Source organism: Protopterus annectens, chromosome 5.part0 (genome assembly GCF_019279795.1).
Source record: "Protopterus annectens isolate FY-2018-M chromosome 5.part0, PAN1.0, whole genome shotgun sequence".
NCBI classification, from domain to species: domain Eukaryota; kingdom Metazoa; phylum Chordata; order Ceratodontiformes; family Protopteridae; genus Protopterus; species Protopterus annectens.
This window is the reverse complement of record NC_056735.1, coordinates 827737924-827764489: the sequence shown is the minus strand read 5'-3', so window position 1 is coordinate 827764489 and position 26566 is coordinate 827737924. Positions and strand designations below refer to the sequence as shown.

Below are 26566 nucleotides of genomic sequence, written 5' to 3'. Positions count from 1 at the left end.
CATTTAAACTTTTTGGACATTAGTAAGGACTATTATCAGCTGGCTGAAGTGTCTCAGGCAGTTATCTGTCTGCAGGTATGCGCTCTTCGCAACCGCGAAAATATGGTTGCGATAATACATAAGTACTGAATATCCTTTGATCTATATCATAATGTAATAACTGGACTGTCAGACAGGGAGGTATAAGTCCTGTCATTTATTGTCAGGCTGCAGACTTAACAAATGGCACATTACTGAGACTAAATATTGTAATTTACCTTATTGCTTACACAATACATCTGCATATACTAAAAATAATCTCAAAAAGTATCCTGCAGATACCACAAGTATATCTCCATGTTTATGACAGCCATGATGTGTAAAAACTCAGTAAAGTATTGACAGTTCTTACCTGCCAGGGACATTCTCCTGCAAGGCATTCTTTACCTCCCACTATCCTTCCGTTTGATTCATTTACAGGTCCTTCCCTTTCTGTTACAACAATCCTCCCACAAGGGTATCTCACTGTTTAAAATTAAGAGAAAAAAAATCAAGTAAGTTTTTACTTGTGTTAGACATTCTATAAAAAAAAATCCATGCAATCTCAAATATCTTCACCTGATTTTATGGCCATGTGTCAAAGAAGACAAATGTATTACACAATGTTTCTCCATGAATACTGCCAACATTTCACTCTTTATTATTATTACATATATAGTAAAAAATCAGTATAACATCAGACATGTTACATTTTACTGTAAGTGCTTGAAATTAAAGGCTGCATCCATTGGGACCCATGCTGTTTTTATGGAGAAACATTACATTGAAAAGCCATCTTATTTTCCATTTACATAGATAAGAGCATAGCACTGTTATAGCTAACTAGGTGGAATGGCTGCCTGACCACATGGTAGATGCTGTTCTACTTGGTAAGTGCCAGCACATATAATTATAACTGAAAACAGTAAATGATGTATTACTTTTTATGCAATATTTACCCATCTGCTTGCCCACTATTAAGCTTTTTTTGCAAATGGGCATGCCCTGCTAGTTCTTTTATCAAGGAATTTCACCCAGAAACAAGGAGGCAGTTGCGTGGAGGTGGTAGTTGTTCAGATAGTCATGAAGGTGTTTTATACCCTTGCTTTCCCCCAATAACGTTGTTTTCAATGGACAAACCTTGCTCCTGGGTGGGAAGAGATGTGTAATTTGTATCAACACCAAGATCACAAAGCCTTCTTCATGTGAATGCATTCTATAATATTAATAACAAAACCAGTCACAAGATGAATGCAAGAACAAAATCCTCAGGTTAAAATCCAAAAGATGAATGCAAGTTCTTGCATTCATCTTTTGGATTTTAACCTGAGGATTTTGTTCTTGCATTCATCTTGTGACTCTGTTTCAGCCCAGTTGCTCCCTCTGGTTTTGTTATTTTTATTCTAGTTTACTTGGCAGCACTGGGTGTTTATCCTGTTTGTCAGCGAACAGTTTATCTCTGCATTCTATAATATGTTTATGTTACAGAAAGGTCTGTCTGTTTTATTTGTGTTTTAATGATTTTTTAAATGATTTTTGTGTGACGTATATATCTGTGGTTTATGCGTTATATATGAAAGATTAAGTATTTGAAGTATTAAGTGATGTATATATCTGTGGTTTATGTGATTTATGTGTTTATGTATGATAGTTTTTTTATACAGATTTTTATTAAAGTTTAGCTCTACAAAGACATGACCTTACATAATTTGAGGTTATAAATGTATTTAATATACTCTTATTTATTTTCATAGGTTCATAGGTTCATACTAGACTATCTGCCCTAGGACATTTATAAGCCTAGTCAGAGTGTGTTTGGCTTTCGCCACCCATTTTAAAATAATTTTGCTATGCCCTTTTTCGAGGTTAGTATACTGTGCCTCTGTCTAACAGTGACACAGAAGTGATACCCAGGGTAAACCTACGATCTCCCATCCACTCATCAAGATTCCTCTTGAAGAGAGTCAATGAGGGACTCTGCCTAACCTGGACTGGGATTTTATTCCAGAGTGAAGGGAGCCTCTGGGTTATGAATCTGTCCCTCCAGCATGTCCTATTTATTTCAGTGCTGAGGTTCAAGTCTATCGAGTGCGTAGCTCGATGGGATTTGGAGTTTCTGAGGTGCAGCATGTCCATTAATTCCGGGTTGGACATGGCTTTATACGTCAGGCACAGATGGCCTCTGAGCAGGCGGTATGCCACTGAGTAGAGCTGGAGTTTCTTTAACCGGGCAGCATATGGCATCTGTTTGAGCCCTTTGATCCTCTTGGTGAGGTACTTTTGGGGTCTTTCCAGTTGATGCAGGTGTCTGATAAGGTACATCCCAAAAGGGGCATTATACTCAATTATGGGCCTGATGAGGGATGAGTAAAGAGGCACGATGACCTCCCCTGATCTAGATGTGAATCCCTTCATGATTAGGTGGGCTATATAAAATGTTTTTCTAACCACTTTGGCCACGTGGTTGTCAAAAGAGAGATTGCTATCAACTTGGGTCCCCAGGTCCCTAATTACTTCTTCTGTACTTAATGGATTACCACCTATGTGGTAATTTGTGGACACTTTGTTTTTGCCAAAGGGGATGACTATACACTTTTTGGCATTTAGCTTGAGGCCATGGCTCTGGCACCAGTTGTCTGTTTCTATGAGGCCCTTTTGGAGGATGCTTGTGTCGGCTGGAGTGTCGATTATGGTGCCCACTTTGCAGTCATCTGCAAACTTGGTCAGCCACAGTCCTTCCATGTTGGCCTGTACCTCCGAGAAATATATACCGAACAAGGGAGGTCCCAGGACTGAGCCTTGTGGGACGCCACTTGTAACTGGTTTGGAGTCTGACATGGCTCCAGCAATTCTAACCATGTGGGTTCTGTCCTTGAGCCAGTTTGCAACTCATCTAGTGACATAGGGGTTTATATTTAAGCTGGTGAGCTTATCTATAATGCCCGAGTGGGGTATTGTATCGAAGGCTTTTGCGAGGTCCAGGTAGGCTGTGTGGACCACCTTCCCCTCGTCAATGGCCTTAGTGACTGTTTCAAAGAAATCAACCAGGTTTAAGAGGCAGGATCTGCCCTTAACAAAGCTAAACTGGGTAGGATCAAGTGTCTGTAGGTCCCCAATATCTTTATTTATGAGATCCATGATGATCCTTTCCATAGCTTTGCAGACCAAGCTAGTCAGGCTTATGGGGCGATAGTTTCCAGGATCCGTTGAGGCACCACCTTTGTGGAAGGGGACCACTGTTGCTGTACACCACTCTTTGGGTACATATCCTGTAGTAAGGCTGAGATTGAACAGTGGTTTTATGTTTGGGTTTAGCTCTTCTTGGAGTTCATGTAGGATGCTTTGGAGAGGGCAGCTCTTCCCTGAGCATCTGAGATGTCAGGGGGGGCAGCACTCTGCTGGGATAGATATTTGCCCTTTTGGTGGGGAGGGGGGGAGAAGTTTGCGCTGAACCTGTCAGGATGTTGGCAATGTCTGTGGGTTCGATGTATTTTTTGTCATTTTGGACTAATTCTGAGCATATCTGGGAATTCCCACCCAGGTTCCTAACATAACTAAAGAAAGCCTTGTGATTATCTTTAGTGTCCTGTGCAATTTTTCTCTCAAAGCTGGCCTTAGACGATTTTATGAGTGCCTGTAGTTTTTTGCTAATACTGATCAGAGATGCCTTCCCTTTTTGGGATTTGCTCTATCATGTAGTAGCTTCCTCCTTCTATTGTATAGTTTGTTTATGGCTGGGGTCCACCAGACAGGACGTGTGCCTTTGGAGGATTGGGACTTGGTTTTATTTGGGATTGCATGATCCATGCATTCCTGAAAGTGTTCATAGAATGCGTTTATAAAGGATTCTGCGGTCTGGGCCGTATTTTCCACAGGCCCGGGGGCTTTGAAGGATTCCACCTCGGTTTTGAGGAGTGTGAAATCTGCATTAGAGAAGTTTTTCACTGTGGTTTTCAGGGCAGGGGGTGGAGTCGGGATGTGAATATCCAATGAGATTAGTTTATGGTCTGATCTTACCAATGAGGGATACACTTCTGGTCTGGAGTCCCAATGTTGGTGATGATCAGGTCCAGTATGTTTTCCCCTCTTGTGGGAGTGCGATATGCATATTCATAGGTTTATAGATATGTTTTTATAGCATATTTTATAATATATTGGTATGATATTTGCTGAAGGTAGTCTGGTATAGATGCTTGTAAATGCCTGCCACTTTAAAAATGTAAGTTGAAGTGTTCTGAATCCAATTAGTATTAAGTGGGTCATTGTGTATATATATATATATATATATATATATATATATATATATATATATACAATGCTAGTAAAGTAATGTTTTCTACTGAATGGTCTGAAGAAGTGGGAGTCATTCCCATGAAAGCGCTTACCAAATAAAGATTTGTGTGAAGTACATCCTTTTATCTGCATTTTCTACTCAAATTTATTTAACTGTGATTCCATTGTATATGATCCCTGGAATTTTGTGTGCTGCTATAATATGTCTAACTTGAACGTTACCATCAGGCAGTGACTTGACAATTCTAGAACCGTTTACATGCTTCACATTTATGTTGCCTCCCTTCCTCCAATGGATTGTAGCGGTATGTATCTGACTCTACCCCCCCCCCACCCTACCTTCTCTATGAGGATTGTCTTGATTGTTTTCCCCTGGCAACTCCTTTCAGGCTTTCAGGAACCTGAGCACACTATTCAGCTTGGCTATCCTGGTCCATAGCCAGGGTTATATCCATCTACACCACCAGAACTGTCAAATGCAGTGTTACTTGATATGTACCAGTACGTATAATTATATGCAGTGTTTTACAATCTGCCTGGCAAATGTATAAAACCTACCAGCTCAGATGACAGCTAGAATAACGGAAAAAACATGCAAACCATACATCATCCTTAAAGCCAAGGAACATTTGACTATGAAAATAGAAATGTTAAACTTCTCAACTGTTTTTATTGAAGGAGTTTATCTTGGAAGTTTATAAATAACCCCTGCGAGCACAACATTCCTGGCAGAGTGCTCATTATCAGGGCAGAGTAATCTGGAAGGGTCTAGAAAAATGAGGGTCGTATATCAATTTGCACCTTGAATGCAGCACAAATGAGTCATTCATATTTCTGCTATTCTCACTCTGAAATCAGGACAGATGCGGTAGAGACAATAGTCTGTGCAAACAATGAATAGTTGTTCAGTAATACCCACTGAGTTTACTTACCCTGCTTGATATTTTATTTCTCGTGAAATTATCTGTAAGGACCTGAACTTGTATTTTAATTCCTTTCTAAGACTGAGTCTACACAAAATCAAAAGCACCTTCAAAAGAATAAACTGGAGTGATGAAAATTCTGCATCTCAGTGGCATTGCCTCAAAATTCTATGGGAAAAACAGTCATTAATAAAGCTATGGGGAGGCTAAAAAATCTATACAAGGTAATAAAATATGACATGCGATTTGTTTTAAATGTTGTTTTCAGTTTTTGTCTGTTATATGTGTGTCCTTAGCCTATATGCTTTATATCAAAGGCTTAATAAAACATTTCTGTGTAAATTGCTTTCTGCATGGGTGCACTCAGACTCCTGCACACTTTAGACACATACATAGATTTAAATACCCATTTTTCCCAATATATTTCTTCTTTTTATAGTCTGAGCTAAGTCTTTTAAAGATGAAAATATGACCTCTAATATGCAGCAATGTAAATGCTAATAATAATTAACTCTCAGGTATGAACTATGCAGTATATATCCATTAGTTGTCTAGTAAAAGGACAAGTGGGTGAATATTACAGTGATCCCCCCAAAAAAAACATATAAGAATTAAGATGTATTTATTATTTAACATACAATCAACATGATAAATGACAGAGTAATAATATAATCTAATATACAATAAATAATAATTGCAAAAGTCCAGGTCCCTGTTAAGCCTTACAGTGAAGAGTACCTACTACGAATAAGCATTTAGCATGCAGGACACCACTTGTGACTTTCTGCATTTATTTATTTTTGGAAGATGGTTTCCTAAGTCTTACAGTATGCTATTTGTCAATAAGCCAATTAGCAAGCCAATGAATTTCATAAAGGTTGATGCTTAGTTGACTGAGTTTGTTGATAATACATGCAGGATGGTTGGTATCAAAGGCCTTGTCTAGTCCAGATAAGCAGTCTAGATTGTCTGACCCTCATCTAATGGCCTGGTAACTGTTTCAAAGAAATGTAGTATTTTGAGTAGACATAGCCTGCCTATAGGTTCATAGGTTCATAGGTTCATACTAGGCTATCTGCCCGAGGGCATTTATAAGCCTAGCCATAGTTTTGTGGCTTACACCACCCCTTAGTTTGGAGAAACTATGCCCATTATTTAGCTGTGCCTCTGTCGAGCAGTGACACTGAGGTAACCCCTGGGGTGTATCTGCGATCTCCCATCCATTGGTCAAGATTCCTCTTGAACAAGGTCAGCGAGGTGCTCTGCCTCACATAAACCGGGATTTTGTTCCACAGCATAGGGAGTCTTTGGGTGATGAATCTATCCCTCCAGCACGTCCTATTAATAACCGTGTCGAGCTTTAAGTCACCCGCCCTTGTGGCTCTGAGGGATCTAGATTTTTTGAGATGAAGCATATTCATCAAATCTGGGTTTGACATGGCCTTGTATGTCAGGCATAGGTCACCTCTGAGTAAGCGGTACGCAACTGAATATAACTGGAGTTCTTTCAGTCGTGCAGCATAAGACAGATTTTGAGACCCTTTATCCTTTTGGTGAGGAACTTTGTGGCCTCTCCAGCTGCTGCAAGTGTCGGGTCAGATACATTCCGAATGGGGCATTGTACTCGATCATTGGTCTGATGAGTGATGAGTACAGGGAGACTATGACTTCCCTTGATCTAGATGTGAATCCCTTCATGATAAGGTGGGCAATGTAGAAGGTCTTCCTAACTACTTTAACAATATGAGTGTTGAATGAAAGGCTACTGTCAACCTGGGTTCCCAGGTCCCTAATAACTTCTTCTGTGTTCAGGGGATTGCCACCTATATGGTAGCTAGGGGTAACCTTATTTTTCCCGAAGGGTATGACTATGCATTTTTTGGCATTTAACTTGAGGCCATGGCTCTGGCACCAGTTATCCGTTTCTGTGAGACCCTTCTGAAGGATATCTGTGTCGGATGTGTTCTCAACTACGGCGCCCAGTTTGCAGTCATCTGCAAACTTTGTCAGCCATAACCCTCCTGTGTTTGCTTGTACTTCAGAAAAGTAGATGCCAAACAAGAGTGGGCCCAGGACTGAGCCCTGTGGGACACCACTTGTGACAGGCTTAGAGTCTGACATGGCGCCAGCAACTCTGACCCTGTGGGTTCTGTCACTCAGCCAATTTGCAACCCATCTTGTAATGTATGGGTTTACATTTAAGTTGATGAGTTTTTCAATGATACCCGAGTGGGGTATTGTATCGAAAGCCTTCGCCAGGTCTAGGTAGGCTGTATGGACTGCCTTCCCCTCGTCAATGGCCTTGGTGACTGTTTCAAAAAAGTCAACCAAGTTTAAAAGGCATGATCTGCCTTTGACAAAGCCAAACTGGGTTGGATCCAAAGTCTGCAAATTCCCTATGTCTTTGTTTATGAGATCCATTATGATCCTTTCCATGGCTTTGCAGATCAGGCTTGTCAAGCTAATGGGACGGTAATTTTCAGGGTCGGTGGAGGCACCGCCTTTGTGGAGTGGGACCACAGTCACTGTGCGCCACTCCTGGAGTGCGATCCGGAGGTGAGACTAAGATTAAACAGCTGTCCTAACTGTGGGTTTAATTCCTCGTTGAGTTCATGGAGCACACAGCCGGGGACACCATCAGGTCCCATGGATGCTGTGTTCTTTGCCTTGGAGAGAGCAGTTCTCACCTGAGCGTTGGAGATGTTTGGGGGGCTACAATCATTTGGTATAGATATCTCTTCTTTAGGCTGGGAGGGTGGGGAGAAGTTTGCACTGAACCTGTCAGCCAGTATGTTGGCAATGTCTGTAGGATCAGTAATCTTCACATCATTTTGAACTAATTCTGAGCATATCTGGGAGTTTCCTCCTAGGTTTCTGACATAGCTAAAGAATGCTTTATGATTGTCTTTAGAGTCCTTAGCTATTTTTTTCTCAAAATTAGCTTTGGATGATTTTATGAGAGCTCTTTGCTTTTACTTATAGTGATCAGCGGTGTCTTACCTTTTAAGGATTTTGCTCTATCTTGTAGTAGCTTTCTCCTTTTATTGTAGAGTTTGTTTATGGCTGGGGTCCACCAGACTGGACGCTTGCCTTTGGTACAAAGAGTCTTTGTTTTGCTTGGGATTGCCTGATCCATGCAGCCCTGCAGGTGCTGGTAGAAGGCATTTGTAAGTGATTCAGCGGTTTGAGTAATGTTAACCGCCGGCTCAGGGGCCTTAAAGGAGACCACACTAGTCTTTAGAAGTGTGAAGTCGGCTTTCGAGAAGTTCTTTACTGTGGTCTTTTTCATTTCTGGTGGGGGCAGGATGAGGACCTCCAGCGAGATTAGTTTGTGATCAGATCTCACCAGTGAGGGGTATACTTCTGGCGTTGAACATTGTGCTCCCATGTTCGTGATGATGAGATCAAGTATGTTCTCTCCTCTTGTGGGGATGGTGACTAGTTGTTCCATGGCATTTGAGTTTATGAATTCCAGGAACTTTTGAGCTAGAGTGTTTGGGCTTGAGTAGTGTTCCCAGTCTATATTAGGGTAGTTGAAGTCACCTAGTATGATGGTGTTCGGAGATACAGTTATCCCCTCCAGTGTTTTCAGGAAGGCCATGTGAGGTTCCTGAGTTTGCGAGGGTGGCCTGTAACATGCTACAATTTGCATAGCAGTCTTGCCTATGGTTAATTGCACCTGGATGGTTTCCAATGCATCGTGCGATGCCACCAATCTTGAGGTATGGGTGTCCTTGATGAATATGGATACCCCTCCTCCTTTCTTGGTATTTTCCGGGTTTTGTGGCCGGAACGCATGATATGAGGTAAAACCTGATATTGCTGGGGTGCTCTCAGGAGCCTTGAACCAGGTTTCTGTCACAGCACAGACATCGATGTTCTCCATACTGAGAAGGGCCTCGAGTGCGTGCATTTTGAGGTTGAGACTTCTGGCATTGAGCAGCATTACCCTTAGTTTTTTTTCTTTGTTTTGTTTTAGGGTGGTAGGTTTAGAATTTGAGCCTTGCCTAAAAGGCACTATGGGGTAGCAAGAGCCTTTGCCAAAATCCGGAATCCCAGGGGTGACAAGTGCAAGCCGTCCCTTGCGAAGCAGCGTGGCTTGTCCAGCATGTTATCCCAGGCAGACAGACATTGGATCCCCTTTGAATGACACCAGAGTTTAAGCCAATTGTTAAAACTGATCATCTTATCTCTGTATTGTGGCATCATTCTTGGTGAGGGTAGGATACTGCTCAAGGTCAGGGTCATACCTGCCTGGGCTACATAATCAGAGAGCTCCTCTATGTCTCTTTTCATGTAGTCCAGGGAGGTACGTCTCAGGTCGTTTACACCAGCGTGGACAATGATTGAGTCATACTTGTACCTGCTGTTGAGAGACCTGAGTGCATGCGTTATGTGGCAGATTCTAGCACCCGACAGGCAGCTTACTGTGACTTTCTCCTTACTCAGTCTGGTGAGCGGGACGTCAGTGTGTCTGACTATGGAGTCTCCAATGACTAGTGTGTCTGGCATAGTGTTTGGCCTTAAGGGCTGTGACTGCTTGACACTCTGACTGTGTGGTCTATGTGATGCAGGTGTTGAGTTCTGAGGTGGTAGTTGTTTGGGTGTCTGCTTTGGTGGCCTATCATAAACCAAGATGTCCCGCTCACTAGGCTGAATAAGAAGAAAGTAACAGTGAGCTGTCTGTCAGTGCCAGGATCCGCCACATAACCCACGCACTCAGGTCCCTCAACAACAGGTACAAATATTGTACATGTGGGTGTGGATGAACTGAGATGTACCTCCCTGGACTACATGAAAAGAGACATGGAGGAGCTCTCGGATTATGTACCCAGGTGGGTATGACCCTAGCCCTGAGGAGCCTCCTACCATCACTCAAAATGATAGCACAGTACAAGCAGAAAATGATTGATTTCAACAATTGGCTAAGTTTCTGGTGTCATTCTAAGGGTAAACAGTATCTGTCTGCCTGGGATGACATGGCTGACAGACCTCGATGCTTTGCTAGAGATGGCCTGCATCTGTCACCCCCAGGTTTCTGGATACTGGCCAAGGCTCTTGCCACCCCTATAGTGCCTTTTTAGGCGGTGTTCCAAAGACCAAATTACCACCATAACAGCTACAAACAAATGCAATCTGAGGGTCATGCTGTTCAATGCTAGAAGTCTAAATCTCAAAATGCACTCGCTCGAAGCACTCCTTAAAATGGAGAAAATCGATATCTGTGCAGTAACAGACACCTGGTTCACGACAGCAGAAAGCACCCCTGCACTACCAGACTATAACTCATTCCACACCTTTTAGCCCCAGAACTTGGGCCGAAGCTCCAAAGACAGTGGTGTTTACATATTATTAAAGGATGTGCACACCTCCAGACTGGGAGCCCAACATAACGCATCAGAGATACTTCGGGTACAGCTAACATTGGTTAAGACAGCGATTCAGGTTGTAGCCTGCTATAAGTTCCCAACCATGTCCCAAGACTCACACTCTACGTTCCTAAGCACCCTGGAGAATATCAGGGTCCAACCTAACACTCTCATACTGGGTGACTTCAACTACCCCTCCATTAACTGGGAAAACTACTCATGTACCAATTCCTTTTCCCAAAGTTTCCTGGAATTCATTAATTCCAATGCCCTGGACCAGCTCATTCTTACCCACACTAGAGGTAGCAACATCCTTGACTTGGTCATTACTAACATGGCTGACCGTTGCGCTATACCAATAGTCAACTCCTCCCCAGTTAGATCCGACCACAAACTAATCACCTTGGAAATCCATATCCCTCCCACCCCCCACCCCCTGCAAAGGTACCCACCATGAAAAACTTCTCCAAAGCTAACTTTGTGCTCCTAAAAACAGAGGTGACTAACCTCACGGCACCCATGCAATTGGAGAACAGCTGCATGACCACCAAATCATACACTAATGCCCTGTATGAACACGTACACAAATGCATGGATCTTGCCATACCCAATAGAACCAAGATGCTCTCCTCCAAAAAAAAGGAAGCCACTCTGGTGGTCCCCTGTCATAAACAAACTCTACAACAGAAGGAGGAAACTGATGCGGAATAAGGTAAAGTCCCAAGACTGGAAAAACTCCCTTATCAGCCTCAACAAAAAGTTGAGATTCCCTCATCAAATCCTCTAAAGCTAGCTATGAAAACAGAATTGCAGCAGATAGTAAAGACAGCCACAAGGCCTTCTATGGTTATGTAAAGAATCTCCATGGCAAGACCCAGATTTGCTCTGAGCTACTGCACAATGGCACCTCCTACACTGAGACAACAAATATTGCCAATATACTGGCCAACAGATTCAGTGCTAACTTTAGCCCTCTCTCCCCCACCAAAGGACCAATCGCAATACCAGTAGATTGCCGGTCACCCAGTATTACTGCTGCACAGGTTAAAACAGCACTGTCCAAAACCAAGAATACAGCTTCTATAGGACCTGACAATATCCCTGGCTGTGTTCTATATGAACTACAGAGTGAAATGGCACCTCAAGTATGTGCCCTGTCTAATCACAGCCTCACCTCAGGCTTTGTCCCTACTGAATGGCATACTGCTACAGTCAACCCTCTCCACAAAGGAGGAGTGGCTACAGCCCCTGGGAACTATCACCCCATTAGCCTGACAAGTCTGATGTGCAAAGCTATGGAATGCATCATTATGGACCTAATGAACAAGGATATAGGGAATCTCCAAATTCTGGATCCCACATAGTTTGGTTTTGTGAAGGGTAGATCATGCCTGCTCAACTTGGTCGACTTCTTTGAGTCAGTCACCAGAGCTGTGGATGAAGGCAAGGTGGTTCCTAAAGCCTACCTTGATCTGGTCAAGGCCTTTGATATCATTCCCCACTCAGGAATCATAGAAAATCTCATTAAGCTAGGCATCAACCCCTATATCACTAGGTGGGTTGCAAACTAGCTCACAGATAGAACCCACAGTGTGAACATAGCTGACTCCAAGTCAGACTGCCAACCAGTCATGAATGGAGTCTCACAGGGTTTGGTCCTGGGTCTTCTACTGTTTGGTATCTACTTCTCTAAAGTCTAGACCAACACAAAGGGACTCTGGCTGAGAAAGTTCGCAGATGGTTGCAAGTTGGGAGTCATAATTAACTCCCCAAGTGATGTTGACATCCTACAGAAAGGCTTCACTGAGACCATCGACTGGTGTCAGAGCCATGGCCACAAGCTCAATGCCAAAAAACGTATCATCATCCCCTTTGGGAAAAACCCAGTTCCCATGAATTACCACATCGATGGTAGTCCACTGAACACAGAAGGTGTTATAAGAGATCTGGGAACACAGGTTGACAGCAACCGCTCTTTTGATAACCACATTGCCATTGTGGTCAGAAAGTCCTTCTATTACTAAGGATTATGCATCCAGGAAGAAAAAGGTCATTGTCTCGCTTTACTGTTCCCTCATTAGGCCAATCATGGAGTACAATTCCCCATTTGGCATGTACCTCACTAGACACCTGCAACAACTGGAGAGGCCACAAAAGTACCTCACAAAGAGGATTCTAGGCCTTAAACACTTGTTCTATATGGACAGACTCAAAAAACTCCAACAATTCTCTGTCTCATATCACCTACTTAGAGGCGATCTCTGCTTGACTTACAAAGCCATGACTAACTCAGCTCTGTTAGAAATGCTACATCTAAAGAAATCCCAATCCCTCAGCACTACACGCTCCACAGACCTCAACCTCATTACCACAATCAACAGAACAATCTGGAGAGACAGGTTCATAACCCAGAGTCTGCCCATGCTATGGAATAGACTTCCCATACATGTCAAGCGGAGCGACTCACTGGCCCTCTTCAAAAAAAATCTTGATGAGTATATGAGAAGTAGAAAATTCACTGCGGGGATCACCCCAGTGACTCTACTCGACAGAGGCACTGAGAACTAAGGTCGGGTGGCACGATGCCAGGGTAATCCTATGGGCTAGGTTTGTAAAGGCTCCAGGGCCATTAGCTTAGTGCACACCTATGAACCTATAAACCTAAGAATGATTAAAATGCAGGGACTGATTATGTCCTTCGCTATTGTCTATGAGTTCTATGCGTTCCATGACCTGGAATACAATACTGGTGAGGCTCATTGGTCTATACTTAATCAGCACAAGGAACACACTTATGCAGTAGTATCCCTATGCCTTTTCTTCAAGCCTTGTGGACATAACCAATAGTAGGTTAATTATATTTTTATATTTGATAGGTGCTAGAGTTGCCACCTACCAGGAATTTTTCCAGACCGTCAGGAAATTAGGGTTGAATCAGGAATTCTGGAAATCAAATTTTATGTCAGGAAATCCAGTTTTAGTCTGCACTTGATAGATATTCTGAGTTATTCTGATAGCTCACATTTCTGAAGTTTACCTCCTAAAATATTTACTGTTTCACTTGGATTTTCTATTTACATTTAATTTATTTAGTCAGGACAATAGTTGTCATACTGGATGATGTGAAATGTGACTATTATGAGAGACTAAGCAGAAATATTCTCTTCATGATACATCATAGAAGAAGTACATAAATAAGTCTGATCTTTCTTTTATACTTAAAATAAAACTAGATATTGCTTTTTTATCTTCAACATAAACATAATTGTGGATATGAATAACACCTGGATTCCGAAAAATTCTCAGTAACCATTGTAGGAAATGGTATGCAGTTATACTTCTTTTTCTTCACCTCACATCCTCAGTATAACCTTTACATCCCCACAACTACCTTCTTTAATAGTTTAAGTGAACTTACTAGTTACCAAAATAATATTGCTGGCATCTTTTAACATATCCAGTATGTTTAAACATGTGCTCATTTTTTGCATTTAGAATATTTCAGGGTTCTTCAAAACTGTTGTTAGCATGATTATTAACTTTGAAAGAGAAGTGACACAGATTAATTTACTGAAATCGGTGGGACAGTGTGTAGAGCAAAGAGTGTAGTTTTGTCAGTTTTTTGTCTCTTCCAAAGGTGGCAACCCAAGTAGGGGCAGAGATAACCCATGCTTAACACTGAATAAAAGACAGCTGCATCTGATATTGGGACCATGAAACTAGGCAGGGTTGCCAGAGCTAAATCCAGGGTGATATTAGGAGGGAGTCTGTATGAAGACAGTGGGTAGAATATGCCCCTGAGTAGGCATTTGTCAGTAAGATTGTTTGCATTGGTTTCAGGATCAGAGAAGGTGGTGCCATTTATTATCAGCTCAAAACAATTATGTATGTTACATTTCATTTTCCTATCATATCTCAAGAGCACACTGATATTGTCTTTGGTCGCAGAAACAACTCTAAGTTCAAAACCTGACTTTTACTTATTGATTATGCACTTTTTGCTCAACAGTTTTAAATCATTTTTGTACTGGGGCACAGAGGCTTATTATAATGACCTGTTTCTTACTTTTATTATATAGTTTATTGATGCTGAAACTCCACCATATGATTGTTTTTGTACTTGTCATTATATTTATGTCAGAAGAGGATAGATACCTGAAAAATGCAGGCTTAATGTGAGTAGAATTCACAGAAATATCATGGCCTCTTGTTGGGGGCTTAAGGAGAAAGTGAATATATTGAAACTGAAAATAATAAATAATACCATAATATATAACTTCTTTCTTAAAATGTCCTGTCCTGTATGATATCACTGACTGAACCTGTTCATTTCATAAACAGATGAGCTGGCCATGACATATCCATCATCCAAGCAGCTATACAGGTATTTCCATGTCTTTGGCTCACCTTGCTCCTTCAGTGTGAAGGCCATGTAATGCTTTTCCAATGCACATACATACTCCTGCACACAGTCATGGCTACTAGATAAACCTGGCCCGATAGACCCTAGAGTGTACTACAAGCACTTATATCACCTGCCAATTATTTCATTTTCCAAAGGCGTCAGTAGTGCAACAGGCTTGACCTTCTGCCACCCAAAAGGAGAATGAGCTGATATTTGGCCACTTACTTCCACCTTCCATTACCATTTCTACCAGCACATGGGTGACTAAGTAATACCAGGTCATCTTGGTCTCACTCTGGGTTTTATCGAGCATCACAAGATTGTATTCATTAAAAGAAAAAGAGTAAAGAAACCAAAAGTTACAGCTTAAACAGAGAGGGAAGGGATAAAATGCTGGGAGATATAAAAGCCTCAGTCAATATAATGTCACAAGAATCTTACGATCTGTTGCCAGTCAGAATTGAATAGCTCTGCCACAAGAAGCATCTCACTATAATATGCTGGGCACTAAAGAAGCATGACATCATAATATTATGTGTTGGAAACTAAAGAAGTATGACATCATAATATTATGTGTTGGAAACTAAAGAAGTATGACATCATAATATGTGTTGGAAACTAAAGAAGTATGACATCATAATATGTGTTGGAAACTAAAGAAGTATGACATTATAATATTATGTGTATACTAATCCACAAGCAGATTCCCCACAGAATGAACACCAAGTGGGAACACAACAGGAAAACCAAACATTGTAAGACAGCAACAGTAACCACTGCACCACTGTGGCATCAGCTTTGACTTTCATGAGTCAATATTTTCTATGAATGGACTACCACCAGGTCAAATGAAAATTAAAGTAATAAATGAAGTCTTTCAAGTATGTACTAGTGTAATTCCGAATAAAGACTGTCCAGCTTTATCGTAACTGTATTTGGGCAGGAAAAACAGCAAGCAGAATGTAGCACTAGAAATACTTCAGAAGATGAGCTCTTGCAAACCAATGACTTATTTTGAAGCAAACAAGCCTATTCCATCAGAAACTGATGCAAACTGTATAGGAATTGTTTTGGTATTTAACGAGATACAGAAGCTTGGCATCAGAAAGTATACATGCTAGTAGGTTTTTAGTGTTAAAAAACAGTTTATTTATTTATTTAGCTTTTGTTAACTAGGTAGGTGGTCTGGAGTGAGGACCCTTTTCTGATACAACTCAAGCCAGTCAGGGAAAAAACAAGTACAAAATCAAGACATATTGAGAAAAAGTTTACTCATAACCAAATATTTTGATGGCACAGATACAATTACATAAAACATGTTCAATTGTACAGAAAAGTTTAGACTATATTCGACTAATTCATATAGCTCATGCTGGCATACTCCATAGAACTTATTTGAAAGCAGAATACATTGATTAAATTAGATCAGTAAGATATCATATTCCATTAGAAACCAAATTAAATAAGCTCTTGAATCAGTCTCACTACAAAATGGGAAAAAAATGGGCAGACTTCAGCTACTGTAATCTACACTACAGTGTAGAAGCCAAAGCAACAGTATTGTTAACTGTTGCCATGATACCCTGTAATTTTGAAAGAGAAATATTAATCGGCATGCTATAGTGACATATGATTATGTCAGCATGATTTTAAAACACACTGCCTCAAGTGATACATCCATTATCTGCAACAGAAAACATACTGTCTAACAGAAAGTGAAAAATATTATAGCAAAGAAACTTGGCACAAAATAAAGGGTGAAGTTCCAAATGTGAAGAAATTAATTAGGAATGAGTAATTCATATCATAATGCAAAGTTTCAGACAGTGGGAAATACTAAAAGGGATTCAATTTAAATATGAAAGGAACTGCAGAAAACGTATGGCAATAGCACAAGGGGCCCACTAAGGAAATATGACAACAAAAGTGAGTGGGGAAGGTGAACATTTGGTTTCCAAGTATGGATGAAATAAAAGAAAACATATTGAAAGATTGTTTACTGTGCCAGACAAGTACACACCACAAACCAGATTTTCTCAATTAAATATCTGAACACTTTCTGAGGAGCTTGTTTTGAACATTAACTTTTAGAGGCGTGTCCATAACAAAGCAGTCTTATTATTTGGCATTCATGATTATTCTAGAATCCCTCTCCTTAAGAAGTCATTTACACAGCCTCAAGAATAGTAACAGCAGTTCTTGATAATAAATTTGCTACTTTGGGCATACAAAAGACAGTGACAAGTAACAACAATCAAACATTTTAGTAGCCATCGCTATAAAGAAAGCTGGAAGGGCAAAGTACAGCACACAGAAAAGAAAACAATGAGTCAGTAGAATGCTTTACGTGGAATATAAGCATATTATTATAGGTTGCCATAAGTTAACTTATTAAATAACAGATAAACATTATAATGAGGGAATGTACATATACCAGCTACCCTGTTATTCACATCTTCCAGAAGTAGGGTAACTTATGTGACCAGACCAAAATCGAAAACCACACACTTTGTTTAGTTGACAATTATACCATATAAAAGTAACAAAAAGGCCACTGATCAATTTACCTAATAAGAAATACACTACCAATAGACATTTCTGAGACATGACATGATTGTGGTCATAGTGAAGAATGAAATTATGATTTTCATAATAGTAAATACAATGCAGTGTGCCAGAATAACATGCAAAACTTTTATTATCTTTGGCATCTCGACCATAGCATTCTTATGAGCAACAAAAGAACAAGAATAATCTCAAGTTAAAAAAAAGACACTAGTATATAAACTTACCCTGCTGCATTAGAAACAGAAGTGGAAGCAGCAGTCATTGTCATTTTCAGTTCTCTGACTAATGCAGTGAAGCAGATGAAATTATTCAACTTTTCCCATTATAGACAAAGAGATTTTTAGAGAAGATTGGAATGCCAAATTAAAAAAAAAGAGTTATGCTGGCAGATAACTTATTTTTCTGGTATTAATGATGCATTAGATATCAAAAGTTTGCCAAAGCTGAATGACTTTTATATGTTTGCATTGTTTTTATTGGTCAAGAAATGTGATTGGATGCCCATGTCATGTGATATGGGTGGAATTATTTGCATTCCAGTAGAAAATCATTTCTTTAGCTAATGCTTGCTCTCTGTTTATTTAACACAGGCAAAGTTTGTCAAAGTTAAATGACTTTTAAATGTTTGCATTGTTTCTATTGGTCAATAATTGTTATTGGAAGTCTGTGTCATGTAATATTGTGGAATTATATGCATTCCAGGAGAAAATCATTTTTTTAGCTAATACTTGCTGTCTGTTTATTTAACATAGGCTTTAGGCAAAGCCATCTTACATTCTTTACTAAAGCACATAGAATTCCTTCTTTTCTGCATTTACCTTGCAATTGAAGATGGAATCTTAGGTTCGTAGATTAGTATTAGGCTCACTGCCCTTGTGGGCCATTTTAAGCCTAGCCAATTAACTCATGTCACAATCAAGCCCTGCACCTTATGTCTGCAAGGCAAATATCTTAACCATTATGCCAACCTCTTCAAGTCAAACGCTTGCTTTGGCAGATTTGCTCTGCCAGGTTTGGCAGAATGATTTTAAAAGGCTTACATGGACAGGCTTTGCAGTCATACACATTTTTTGAACAATAAGTATTAAACTCTAATGTCTGCCATTATTGACAGGCTGTAATCCTCTTACTCTCTCTCTCTCTCTCTCTCTCTCTCTCTATATATATATATATATATATATATGTATATGTGTGTATAAATAGATATATATTTTATATATATATATATATATATATATATATATATATATATATATATATATATATGGGACGGTAAAAATACGAGGGAAAATGAAAGACATTTTAAGCTATCAGTTACAGCTGAGATGTATGCCTGAAAGTAGCAAAGGCATGTGAACTTATAAAACCACAGTAACTACTGAAAAGTCTGAATCCTTGAAGACATGTTTTGCCAATGTGATAGATGAGAATAAAAGTTTTCCTGGTTTATTTATACATTTATTTCTTTTATGAAGTGGTGTTATATGAACTTACAAACTACGTTTCTCTGAGTTTAAAATAGATGAGGTTTAAATGTGATGACTTAAGTTACTCATTTTTCAAATCCACAATCCACATTCACTTTTCCTATTAGTAATCACTGCTAGTACAATTTTTTATGTGGATGCCAGATTTGGTATAAAGACTGCTTGGACTACTTATCAACCATAAGTAACATGTAACAGATGTCGATGTTGCATCATTTGATCAGAATTGCTCTCTCTTTTGTGCAACCATGAAGTTAATGCAGTTATTTTTATAAGTAGCAGGAGTGTGGGAAGCTAAAGGCCCTCCACCCCCACACAAATGTGGAGATTGTAGGTGTGCTTGCACCTCATGCACATTTTTGTAGGTTTTCTGGGGCTAACTGTTCTACTTATGTTTTTTTTTTATTTTCAGTGAAACTTCTTCCAATGTAAATATTGCTTAAATGGGTAAACTGATTGTTCCAGAAACAGGGCAGAGTATTGGGGACAACCCTGCCCTACACATACCCCCAACTGCCACCCACTTCAGAGGGCTTTATTTTACACTATTTTTTACCACTCTCCATCTATCTACTTGAAAACAGTTATTCCTAAATGTCTTTCTTTATTGTCTTTCATTTACACCCTTTTGTATAAAATCTACATTAGCTAACTTGTCACAACAGGCAGTTAAGAAACATTTCACCTCTTCTCTACTCCACTGCAGTTCTGTGCATGTATTTCAGAGTCCTAGAGATACAAGATAACTTTTATGTAAGTAGAGATAAATGTTGACATAACTAAAACTAAAACCTCAAGTTTCTTGGGACCTGACACTTTGCATGGTGACTACCTACACCAAACCTAGGAAAACCTAACAAAACTCCTATCGGTCCTGTTAAACAACATGTTAACATGTGGGTATTTCTCTAACCTCTAGCAGCAGGCAATACTGATACCCGTTTACAAGTGTAGTGTGGTCACATCAAATGTAAACAACATTATATTCACTGCTTTGCATTTTGTAAAAAAATGCAGAAAGGCTCACAATGCATATACAAAATGACACAGGGAATGTCATCTCTTAGATATGGAATGGCAAGAAATTGTTGAAGGGATACAACTCTTTTCAAATTTTGCGGCACTCTTTGAAAGGGTAACAGCAGAATTTGATGATGAGATGATAATGTGTCCTGCTAACTTTCACCTTGACAAGGCATTTGACACTAGCCAACAAAACAAAGTGCTGACAAATTAAAACATATTAAATGCCAATCAGTGTGAAATTCAGTGGGTAGCAAACTTAAACTAGTTAGGGTGGGGAACTTTCTCTGTCTGCCACAACAGAGGTTGCCAGCGATGTCTGATAGAGGTCTATACTAAAAACATTATTTTATGGGCTGATGTTCTCACATTTAAATGTGAAACATTGGGTATAGATAACCAAACATTCAAATAATTGCAAAGTGGGAAACATAATCGCTTCAGTAAAAGATGTTAAAGAGGCCTACTTCCCTAGCACACAGAAATGCAGCCCTTGCTTTGACTCAGGTGACTGGGATTTGATTAGCAGCTCATACACTAGAACAGTCAAGCAGAGAGGGAGAAGAATGAAGTGGTATGGCCTGTTTGCCTTCCCCAAGAGGTAGAAAGGGTGGTGGAATCTTGTGGAGCACAAAGGAAAAAAGCAATTTCACCAGCAGAAATGGAAAAAAAGGACTTCTCATTCTTGATGGGAGTTCAGGGTTGTTTGCTGATATATCCCTTGTGGAAGTGAAGGAAGACAAGCATGGACAGCTGTTTGCATGTATCCTTTTGGCTCTGTAAGACAGATATGCATGGGGGAATGTAGGGCTAAGACAAAAATCCTCAAATCACCCAAAATGGTAGTCTAAATGACAGCCCCTCCTGGTCAACCCTTGCCCTAGTTATAAAGAAAGAGTGGGAAGATTGATTGGAATGGATGTGCTGGTGAATACGCATGAAGGGTAAAGAGCATTAAAAAATAATAAAATAAAATAAAAGATGCTGAAGTTCTCCAAGGGGGTCAATAAAAATATATACCTGTGCAGCAGTAATAGTAAACATTAATGTCAGTAAATTTAGTATAAAAAAAACTTGGCAAAGAGGAGATGAATTCTGATTACAAAACAAATGGCTAAATCATAAAAAGCAAATTCGTCATAAAAGATCTAGGGGCAATGGGAGCCCATAATTGACACTTTCCTCTGAAACACAAAAATAAGTCATAATCAAGTATGTTTATATATATTAATTTAACATTTGATCAATGAGCATCCACCAAAGTCAGAAAATCATGGTTCATAGCTCAGCTAGTTCTTAGTGGCATATTCAGCCACATTGGGGTGATAACTACACCACTTCATGCCTGAAAGATCTGGTTAATAATTGAATGTATCAAGGGATTATGTAGCAGTCAAATTAACGGGTTCCATTAGAAATCTCGAACATTCAAAAGTTTGAGCCTCATATGGTCAACACCATATGAGCAAACTTTTGAAAGCTTGCAAGTTTCAACAGAGATTGGCATAGGGAATATTTACCTTTACTTCAATGTAGTGTGATCTCGGAGTTGGTATATATAAGTAGCTGGGGGGGGGGGGTGCAGGGGGCTTGCCCCCCTGCCCAGAGTATTCAGGTAAGTTTTTTTTTTAATTTTTTATTATTTGTCTAAAGTTTTAAAACTTCGCTCATATGGTATCGATCATATGAGAGTCGAAGTTTTAAACCTTCCTGCATATAATATAGACCCAAATTAACTCATAAAAGAGCTTGGAAGAGTCCAATATTTCCTTATTAAAAAATCACAGGTCTGGAAAACTTGAACCATTCAAAAAGTCTTCAAAAATATCAAAGTCCTATGTCCTCCATTTCTGAAAGAAATACATCGAGTTAATGTCAAATGGTGTACTTATTTACAAATTAGTGCCACTGCCAGATCACACACACACAGTTAATACTGTAAATTATTAACCATTTATTTTACTTTAATTATTTAGTTCCATTTGACATTTATTAACCTTTGTATCATATAATTTCCTTTTAAAACCACATTTCATCCTACACAGAATCTTGTGGCTTTATTGGCAAAATGATACCATGACTCACCTTTTAATAATACTTCTAGTCTAATATTCTACAACTTTGTCCTAGCCAGTTGCCATATCCTTAATAATTTGGAATTGCCAGTTACCTCGTAGGACACAATGGCTAACGGATGTTCATATCAGCTTGTTTAAAAAGGGGAAGCATTTTTACTCAAGCCATTCCAACTCTTATGGTGGTGCACCACCTGCACTAACCCCATATATATATATATATATATATATATATATATATATATATATATATTTGTAGCGTTTATTTGAGTATTTTATTTATTTATTTATTTATTTATTTATGTTACATTTCTTGACTGGGCTAATCTAAATGGATATATGTCCATTTTCCGTAGAGGCCCATAGGCAGTAACATGACATACATTGTATGAATGAGTAACATGAGATACCATACATTATTTTGATTCTACATAAGTAAACTTGTACAGAGTCATTTAGTTGAGGCTAGGCCAAGATCAAATACGGAGAACAAAACAAAAATATTTTTTTTTCTTTTTTTTTGGCCTGTTTTATAGACGTACAAACTTATGATGATATCTAATACAGTGGAGTGGTAGCACTTTTAGAGAAAGTAGACGCATATTGAGTACTAAGAAGGGAAAAAAAAACTCAATTAAATACTAGTTAGAGGTTAGCTTACTAGTTAACATGGGTAGGTGTCAGAACAACAGAGCAGAGAAGTATAGGGAGAGCAAGATGGGGAATGAGATCTTAGTCAGGGTCAGAGCAGGGACATAGCCAGTGGGAATTAAGAAACCATTGAGGTAATTGCTATAGGCAATTATTCTAGACATACGTTGAATGGGTATCACATCTATAATTATAGTGACGCGGTCATTACCGATACATGGTTTTCTTTGTTTACAAAAGGCTTTAAGTTTGTGCCTAGTAAGGGTAGTAGTATTGTTAACACCATTCTTGATGTTAAACTTTTTATGCGTAAGCTTAATTTGCAGCATATCCTGGGATCTACCATGATGGGCCCATGCTTAATGCTTAAAAAGTCTAGTACCTATAATCCTCCCTTGCATCCGCAAATTAATAACTTGGAAAATCGGATTGTACATTTGATTCGGAGTAGAGTAGGGAAGTCCAAACATAATTCCAATCTCAACCAGGCTGAGAGTATTTTGTTGACCGAACTTAGTATTGACCCCTCTGTCAGGGTCATGGAACCTGACAAGGGGGGTGGCACGGTCATTATGGACCAATTAATGTATGAGGCTAAAATGTATAATCTATTACAAGATATGGACAAATATACTATTGCCTCCTTTAATGAGGTCCATAGGTCATACAAAAAAATAGATTTGGCTATTCAAGATCTTTTGGACCAGGAAGTCATTGAAATGGATTTATACACTTTTTTGAACAATTCACACCCCAAAGTACCAAGTATTTTTGGGGTGCCTAAAATCCACAAAAGTGTTGTAGATCCCCCCCTTAGACCCATTGTGGCAGCACAGGGGTCCAAAACCCACAACCTTTCCAAGTTTTTGGATTGGAAGTTAAAACAATTGTGGGGTAAACAACAACATTTAATTAAGGACTCCTGGGAATTTTTGCGTGGCATTACCAAAGAGCTTTACAGGTCTAACCTATTGTTTGTAACCATAGATGTGGTAGACTTATTTTCAGTAATCCCACATACAACTGGGTTGGCCTGGATGGAGGAGGCTCTTTGGGAATGTTAAGGAGTTACTAGCAATGATGTAACATTGGTCCTACATTTATTAGAGCTGGTCCTCAGTAATAACTATGTTTATTTTTGTGGAGAATATTTTCAGCAAACATCTGGAGTTTCCATGGGAGCTAATTGTGCCCCAACCTATGCTGACATTGTTTTGTCAGTATGGGAGAAAAAGTATGTATTCCCCAGTGAATTTTCTAAACATTGGATTCATTATACCCAGTTTCTGGATGATATTTGCATTTTTTGGACAGGAACAAGGCATTGTATAGAAGAATTTGTAACCTATCTGCATTCAACAACCGAATTTTTGAAATTTACATATGACATCTCGGTAGATCAAGTCAATTATTTAGATGTTGCCCTTTACAAAAATACCGATGGTTTTAGTTCTTGTATATATAGGAAGCCCTCATTCTCCAACAGCTATTTGCATTACCTCAGCTTACATCCCAAATTTCAAAAAAAGTCCATAATTAAAGGACAATTTGTGAGGGTCTCACGTATGACATCAGATGACCATATTTTTCACAAAGAAGGGGAGAAATTGTGTTCCTTATTTTTGGACAGGGGATATCCTATTTCACTGATAAAATCGGTTCGTGATGAGGTTTGCTTAGCTAGGAATACTAGATTTTCCCCTATTTTAGGAAAGGGACATAATGATGCAACTGCAGTAAGCCCTTATTCCACTTTTGCTGCATCAGGTTCTAACCTGGTATTTGTTACTGAACACAGTGAAGATGCTGGGTATATTAGGCAGATTATTCAAGAAGAATTGAACACGTTTAAAGACCTTACTGATCTCAAAAATTTAAAAGATTTGACATGTAAATTTGTTTATAAAAGAGGATTTAACATTAAGAGGGTCTTAGAACATAATACCAGTTCCAGTACCCACAATCAACCTAGAAAGGGCACCTTTCGCTGCGGGCATTGTAGGCAGTGTAAGTATGTTATCAACCAGGAAAATGTTTTCCTGGAAAGTAGGAACAGAAAGATTACTGCCCAGAGATTTCATAATTGCAATTCCACAGGGTTAGTTTACCTGGCTGTCTGCCGGTCATGCCAAGCATTTTATGTTGGCAAGACCGAAAGGCAGTTAAGGAGACGTATTTACGAGCATTATTATGAAATTCAAAAACAATGCAATACTAATGCTCTTTACAGACACACAATTGTGTGTGACAATGCTTTTTTTATGTTTTTTGTGTTGGAAACAGTTCCTAAATGCATTAGGGGAGGGCATTGGGAAGCTAGATTGTCCCATAGGGAGACATGTTGGCAGATCTTACTAGCTTCCAACAAAACTCCGGGTCTTAATGACCTTATTTCCATCATGCCTTACCTAAAGCTCAAGGCAGAACAATTGTAATTAACCTGTTACTTGTATAAAAAAATTTTTTATAACAAATTTTTTTATAACGCATTCTTCAAATATTGATGGAATGAACAAAATGCAATTTATAGTTAAATTATATGTCTATTCATTGCACAGTTATTTAATAAAAGTGTGGTGATTGTTTTTATTAATGTTTTAATATGTGAAGGAATTTTATGATGATCTAATTGAAAGTTATATATATACATGTATATTTTAAACAAAATTATGTTTGTTTACCAAAGAATTTATGGTTATATGTTTTTACCAAGAACAACAGTTAGTGGAGTTACAGCTTTAAGAATGTTTTCACAATATACTAACATTCACTTAATCAATTTATCAATTAGTGCATATAAAAGGTGGATGTACCCTTTTAAATTTTATCTGAGGAAGTTGCTTTGGCGACGAAAACGTGAACAAGTTGTGGCGTTAACAAAATCTGTTTTCCTGTGCAGTTTGGTTCCTGATCGTTTTTTATCGTTGAATTGAGTGCCTTATTGTGGTGTTGGCGCCATACTCCCTGTGGATTTTCCTTGCCTGTTTGGTTCTTTTGTGGAGTGGGAATTAAGATATTCTTTAATATATTTTTTGAAAAGCAGTGTGGAAGAAAGAGTTGAGAGTTCATTTGGAAGCTGGTTGCAGGTTTTTCCCACTGTGTTAGTGAATAGTGAGTCCCCCGCCTTGTTGTTTGATTTAATAGTGGAAACTAGAAGCTTATTAGCTGATCATAGTGTTGCAAGATTTTTGTATGGGGTAATCAGATTGGTGAGGATTGGGGTATTCTTGGGGTGGTAAAGGATCTTATGGGTGATGGTAAGTTGTTGACAAAGTAGTTCGTTCTGTAGTTCTAACCAACCCACTTTTTGAGGATGTGACAGTGATGGGTTCTGAAAAGAGAGCCAGAGGCAAATCTGGCAATGTTATTATAGCTAGTTGCAAGTTTGGTAAGCTTGTTTTTTGATAGATTGATATAAATGGCAGACACATAGAACAGGGTGGAGATAAGGTGAGCCTGGGCAATTTTAGTTCTAGCCAGCGGCATAAGGAAGGGTTTGATTCTATAAAGGGAGCCTAGTTTTCTGTTGACAGATTTTATAGTAGTATTAATATGATCATCATAGCTGAGGTTGTGGTCTATTGTGATTCCTAGGAGATGGGTTGTAGTATCTGGAGATATGCTAGTTCCATTGTTAGAGGTTCTGTAGGTGTAAAGAGCAATAATTTTGCTTTTTTAGTGTTAAGGAGGAGGCAATGTTGCATGAACCAGTTTTCCACAATATTAAATACCATTTGGGTGAGGGTCTGGAGTG

At 39.1% G+C, this 26566-nt stretch overlaps 1 protein-coding gene across 1 annotated transcript in view; it reads right to left on the bottom strand.

The window, feature by feature from the left end:
* Window positions 1-26566, bottom strand: part of LOC122802847 (coagulation factor VII-like) — a 366027-nt gene that overhangs the window by 83370 nt on the left and 256091 nt on the right. The window contains exon 6 of the mRNA XM_044072638.1: window positions 392-504. Within this exon, the coding sequence (XP_043928573.1) occupies window positions 392-504 (113 nt within the window). The remainder of the gene's footprint in view (window positions 1-391; window positions 505-26566) is intronic.